The 6,871-nt window shown below is 39.0% G+C and overlaps 1 protein-coding gene across 1 annotated transcript; it reads left to right on the forward strand.

The window, feature by feature from the left end:
- Positions 1-924: 924 nt before the first annotated feature.
- zgc:193711 (uncharacterized protein LOC569781 homolog) lies at positions 925-6,871 on the forward strand. The gene is made up of 4 exons (XM_036525714.1): positions 925-1,065; positions 2,425-2,474; positions 5,144-5,169; positions 5,800-6,871. The coding sequence occupies exons 1-4, from the start codon at positions 1,034-1,036 to the stop codon at positions 6,145-6,147; spliced, it is 456 nt and encodes a 151-aa protein (XP_036381607.1). The 5' UTR covers positions 925-1,033; the 3' UTR covers positions 6,148-6,871.

The following is a 6,871-nucleotide window of genomic DNA, read 5'->3' on the forward strand; positions in this document are numbered from 1 at the left end:
CTACTCTAGACTATTTTACGTGTCCTTACATCTCAATCACATTACAAATAAAAGAGGAGTCCGTAAAACAAAATGGAAGACATATAGAGAACATACGACAAGAACACTGGTCTTACGAATTTACTCTGTCTGCAATGCGCTACCAACAAGCCTCCCTGGCTTTGTTGGTCGCCACGGTGTTAGATTTAGCTGTTAACGTTCCTGTAAACTCCTCATATACTTACATTACCAACGTGCATCCTTCGGGGAAAAATACAGAGTACGAGCTGTTACGCAAAAACTCTGGCTGTGTTGTCGAACACGCCCCTTTCATGCGAACGCGCACAATTAAGTTAACACCGAATCAACTAACCGACATCTTAATCACCGTCGTAGTGCCGTTTAACACCAATTTAGACAATCAAAGTGACTTTCCTTGATAACCCCGAGTTAAATCTGAGTAGGTTAAACTACCTTCGTAGTACAGCCCTCTGTTCTGAAACCGAAAACCGAGTTTGACAGTTTAGTCAACCCAGAGTTCAGGTTTAAACTAAGAGTTTGTTAAACCTGCTTTCTGAAACAGGCCCCAGGTGTACAGTGTACCTAATAAAGTGGCCACTGAGTGTATTTCGCCAGAAGTTTTCACAAAAGGGTGTGCCACAAAAACATAGTAACACGTTAAGTTACGAATAGGTTCGGAAACCCAAGTCAGAAAATTCAAAAGCTATTACCAACTTAAGTTCAACTTATATGTTTTAGACACAATCTTTAACTAATTTTAGGAAGTACTTTTTATTTTGTCAATTTCACACTAGCCCTATACACACCCATTTTTAAACATAGCAGTAATAGTTAAACATTAATTACTTCAAGGTCGGACGGCGGCAGCGTAGTGTTAAGCTTAAAAGTTGGGGGCGTTTCTCTCGGGAAAGGTAGAGTATTTCGCCCCCTGTGCACTTGAAGCGCTGCGTCTGCCGTGAAACAAGGAAATGACATACCAGAGAGCAAATAGCGTCCGAAGCGAGTGAGTGCGCCTGGAAAAACATGTATTACCATGGGAAACAACTTCACTAAAACATTTGAGAAGTAAGTGACACAACTTTAATAATTCAGATACTTTAGGTATAAATATCTGAATACTATGCAGATTTTTAAAGTAGTGCGTTTTACCATTTTCAAACCGCCTGTTTTAAATGAACGAACTGGTACATATATATTTACATATACAATACAGAAAGCTGCTTCGCACTGATAAAGTACCTAAAAGCCAAGTGTTAATAAAATGAAGCACCTGACTGAATCATGATGCACGTAATCAGTGATAAACTAGTGTTATGATAAAATGTGACATTTCGAACACAAGAATAGCGGGTTTCTGTTATGTTGGCGTAGCCCGCTGTCCTTTTAATGTCACGTGGTACAAAGTCTCTTACGTTTCCCCACCTTGATAGTCCTCATTACTAACTTTTGATACTACAGTAGTATTCCTGTTCACACGTGTTGAGTTCCGCGGAAATGAACAGCACGGAAGAAAAATTGTTCTTAAACTTTGCATACTTTTATAACAGGAAATAATCTATTTCTCTCTCTAAACATTTGTGGAAATATAGACCTATTAAAATGTAGATAACTGAGGTCAGGTCATTTTTTTGGTTGATAACTTACGGAATTTCCCAGTGAGCACTATTAATGTGTAACCAAGTTCCTCATACCTTTGGAGGTCATTTTCTCTTACTTGTTAATATTAATTGGGTATTCGTTAACTTATTTATGATGCGTTTTAACAGTAATTAATTTGAAAGCCATGTGTGCAGAAGAAACTTCGAGGTGAACATCTGGAATGAGTATGTTTACAACATGCTGAGCACAAACCTGAAAGAAGAATTGGTAGAAGTGACCTCGACTGAAATTGGAATGAGAGTGCTTTTGAAGGATGCAATGGTCCCTAACCCAACATTTAAATAAATTGGTCCTACTATATTGTATTCAGTGATACCTAAAAATCCAAAATGAACTTGAAATAGAGGATATTTTCCCGAAACCACGATATATGGAGGTCAAACTCACACAGGAGGGGGAACCTACATGTAAAATTTACAAGGATGTAGTTTACAGCAGCGAGCACTGGTGTTTCACAGCCAGTCAGTGTCAGCTCATAACCTGGGGCTCCAATTTTGCATTTGCAGATGGTTCAATATTTTACATACAAATCCAGCTCAACAGTAACTGTAAACAAGTTTAGTTAGAGAGCATGCAATAGCACACAATATACACCTGAAGAGAGAGTTTTATACAAGTAAAATAACCATAAAAGCTAAGGGTTGTCTACGACAACTGGCATATACTAGCTTGGAAAATGAAAATGAATGTACTTATGTGTATTTGGATTGATTAACATGTACAGCAAGTTCAAACAATATCATCATCATTATCTCCTTCCCTCAGGTGGGGCCTTAGTCCTCACAAGTTCACAACCAAAAGCAAAAAGAAGAAAGGTGAGAGAAGATTTACCATAAATGTTTGCATTGTTTGATCTGAGTATCAGCTTTGATGAAGGGTTTGGTCACATGTTAATGCAGTGTTTCTCAACCCTCTCCTGGAGGACCCCCTGCCCTGCATGTTTTAGATCTCTCCCTGCTCCAAAACACCTGATTCAAATGATCAACTTGTTATGAACTCCTGAAGCTGCTTAATAACAAACTGATCATTTGAATCAGCTGTGTTGGAGCAGGGAGAGATCTAAAATTTGCAGGGCAGGGGGTACTCCAGGAGAGGGTTGAGAAACACTGTTAATGCAAATGACCTCAAATCCCAGATACATATACTAAATATAAACAGGATTAACTGAAGAATAGTGTTATTTTAAGTTGACAAGGTGCCAAAGTGGTTCTGTTGGGAAAATGAAACCTGGGGAAACACTTTGTTTGTTTTTAGCATGCAGTTGTTTGCTGTGTGTGCTGGGTATAGACAGTTAAACACCCATATTGGCCCAAGTGTAAAGCAGGTTTGGACAATCTATTAAATACATCTATTACAATTTTAATTTATTGTATATTCACAGATTGTGAGAAATTGCTAATGCTAAGTGGTGAAAGGAAGTGCCTTTGGCCAAAGCAAAAGAAGGGCTGTCAGTGGGTTGGGAGAAGCATAGTAGAGAGTCAAGTACTGGTACGAATCTTCGACCACAGCCAATGGCTGTTTTTCATATACACATTTTTGGAGGAGCAATAAACATTTTCTTACTCACCACAGAAGGTGTCTGCAAGCGAACAGAGCTCATATTTGTTACCCAACGTCAAGACTTGAAATCCAATATGCTACCATGCACATGACTAAAAAAAAGTTTCCATATCAATTGTAAAACTAGCTGCTGCTTATTGACTCGCCATGAGTCACCTACGAGTTGCTAAATTGTCATCACAGAGTGAACTGTGAAATCTCCAGTATCAACTCTTCTGCAGTGCACTGTAGGACATGTAGTGTATAAAATGAGCTTTAAATTCCAAGTAGATATGCATTAAATGATCATTTAAAGGCTTACTATGAAGTGTTTTACCGAACAGTCCTTGGTGTTCTTGAAGTTTAGTGGAAGCACAGTATATGGGAGGTCAACAAGGAAATACTGGATTCTTTTAATCCATAGGAGAGCTGTGTAACAAACCTCATATGTTGAGGGGGTACTATAAGCCTTTGAATCTTTATTGAACAACATCCAATGTTCTCTGTTCCTCCTGATACACATCTGTGAGTGGAATTTCCATGAACATTCTTGTCATCTCAGAAACAATGGCACCCCATGTCAATATGAATGATGTCAGGGGCCCCCTGATAGGAATTACATGGTGACATCTGCTTTTGATAAAGATGGTCTCTGTCTATACTATGTATATAGTGGTTCTCCATGTGTTTTGGCTTTGTGGTATTTTCATGTTTTAAGTTACAATACAAGTTATTACACTTATGCATTTGGTTAAATGCATGCCCTTATATATGATAAGTAATATCCACTGCATGGCCAAATGCCTGAATAATGGGTTGGGGGAAAAAAGGCCTCTGTTGTTGTACACAAAACTTTCAAATGTATTTTCCATTGTTTCTGTTGCTGCAGATTTGCATGAAATGTTACCATCTCAAGGCAGAATCAGGCTGTTTACATAGTACAATGTTATCATTGTTATACAGCTGTCATTGCTGGGTATCTGTTTGGCCATTGAACTACCAGCCACACTCCCTTGATATCCTAGTTAAGATCTGTAATGGACAAAAACCTGATGAGATCATTTCCATACTTTTGTTCTCTACCTGTTTTGCACACAAAAAAAACTTGTGGAACCTGATTCTTAATTTCATGGGTAGCAGGATCCACTTTGAACAGGATTTTAAATATTACATTAGATTATTGCCATTTAGCAGATGCTCTTATCCAGAGCAATTTACATCAATTACATGTTTTTACAATGAATATCCATTTATACAGATGGATATTTACTGAGGCAGTTACGGATTAAGTACCTTGCTCAAGGGTACAGCAGCAGTGTGGGGAATCAAACTGGCAACCTTTTGGTTATGAGTCCTGTTCCTCAACCACTATGCTGCACTGCTGCCCCATAAAATCAATACAACCGGACACCCATCTTTGCAAATTTAAATGTAGCCAGAGATTATAGACCCTTAGCACTATGATTGTTTCTGTGCAAGCTTCCTCTGGTGGTCAATTCATGGCACTAACATTCATGGTCCTCAAAGCCACAGTGGCTTACATCTATGATAGCTGTCCACTGATCCATTCAGATATGCTAAAACTCAGTGTAGATGAACAACAGTAGTGGACACAATTGTGCTTACATGAAAATCTGACATGAATCCATGGACCATGGATACTCACCTACAGACAAACAGACCAATCCAGCTGCAATACTGGTAGGGTGAAGGTGATGCAACCAAAAGAAATCTGACTTGTGAACCTTAACAAATGTTCACTTGACAGTAATCAAGTTCAGTTCTTCCAACTTGAATCTGTAGTTTCACTTGAACAGTGTTTTAAAAAGAGCTGAGTTAATAGCTTGTCTGATGTGGTGTTGCAAGTAGTTTTGTTGTTGTTTGCTGTCACTCAGGCCCTGTGAGCGTCAGTGCTGGGACTCAGAGTTTTTATTTGTACTTTCAGATGCCCCAGTGCGTCCACCGTCTCAGGTAAGATATGTCAGTCTGAGTTCTCTGGCTGCTAGCCTACTGTAGTGTGTGACACTTCCACATTCCCCACACAGCAAAGATTAAAAGCTGTTTGTTTTCTGCAGCCTATAATTGATATGACTCCAGTCTGTGCAATTCCAAAGACATGCACAAAATGCTGTAATCATGATGAATCTAAGCTATAACCAGCCCCTACCCTTACAATACAGCAAACTCCAACATGTCTGCTTTAGCAGAAATAGGTCTGGTCAGGTTTTGGCACAGCATGTTTTGTAATCTCAACCAATGAATGTCAAAAATACTGTACTTTGTCAGATTAAATACTGTAGCTGGGGAAAGGTAGACTGCACATTTGCTGTTACAGTAAAAATGTTGTTACCAATATTTAGTGATGGAAGAGTGAGGCGTCATAAACCTCATTGTTATTAAAGCACAGTAAGTCTGAAATCACTGACTGAGATGAACCAATAAAAACACTATGATTAACTCTAACCAATTTGTGATGAAACATGACAGCTGCACCTGATTTGTGGTTTGTTAATCTTCCCTCTGCTTCCTATCCCTGCTAATATTATGTACAATGTTTACACCTGTTTTTCATCTGGTCTTCTCACTGCCCTCTCCCTCCAGTCAGCCGAGGCCCACATGTATGACACAGTGGCTGAGATGCCAATGTACTCGAAGGTGAACAAGAAAGGGAGGCCTCAGCAGGAGCTACATTATGCAGAGGTGCAGGTCCTACAGCCTCACACTGCATTCAGCAGGGGGAGCCACAGACCAGCTCCAGCAAGCAGCAGCACAGAATATGCCACCATAGACTTCCTGTCTAAGGCAGCAGCCCCCTTTCACAGTGGTAGCAGCAGGTCAGCCACCTCCTCTGCACCTGCAGACATCATCATCCCCCCAGGAGCCCTGCAAAGGCCAGTCCCACAGCCACAACCGAGGAAAAACTCCTCCAAGAAGACAGTGGTTGTTTAAGAGGGAATACCACAATCATTGCAAATCCTGTCAAATTCACAGTAACTCTTCTAGACTATGCTGTGACATAGTTGTGTCAATAATATTGCTGCAATATTAAAGCAATACTGTGAAAATGTGATATTACTGACACATGCATGCAGTGCCTGGCTGTGTTGATTTTAAATTAATGATTGTTAAAAGTTAATGTTTAAACATTTCTTGCTCTACATGTTTATTGTGGACTGTTATAGCTAGAGGATGTATGCACAACGTGAATATGGAAGCGTTTGAGCATGTTAAGGTTTGTAGAGAACACTACTACCTTGCCTCAGCTTGTCCTTACTGTTCCCAAGCACAAACCACATCAGTTACAGTACATTGTGTAGGTTTACAGTATACTGATTTCATTAACTGGACTGCAGTTTAATCTGTAATTAAATTATAGGAATGACTACATTCTTCTGACACTGTAATTCCACAATTTCACATATTAAATGCATTTCCAGTTATGCATTTAAAAACATAAACAAAATTGAGCATTCATTTTTATCATCTCTGGATAAAATCTGGATAAAATTTTTCTTATTATCCTTAATGAACTGTTTCTGTATTATTATTTTGGACTGTTGTACTTATTTAAGTACATTTGTATAAATGGCTTGCACATTTTGGAAGTAAAGGAACTCACTAACAAGCACTCATTTTTAAAAGAAAAGTTGCGTCTTTGTATGCACATGCACAT

Source organism: Megalops cyprinoides, chromosome 3 (assembly GCF_013368585.1).
Source record: "Megalops cyprinoides isolate fMegCyp1 chromosome 3, fMegCyp1.pri, whole genome shotgun sequence".
Taxonomy (NCBI): domain Eukaryota; kingdom Metazoa; phylum Chordata; class Actinopteri; order Elopiformes; family Megalopidae; genus Megalops; species Megalops cyprinoides.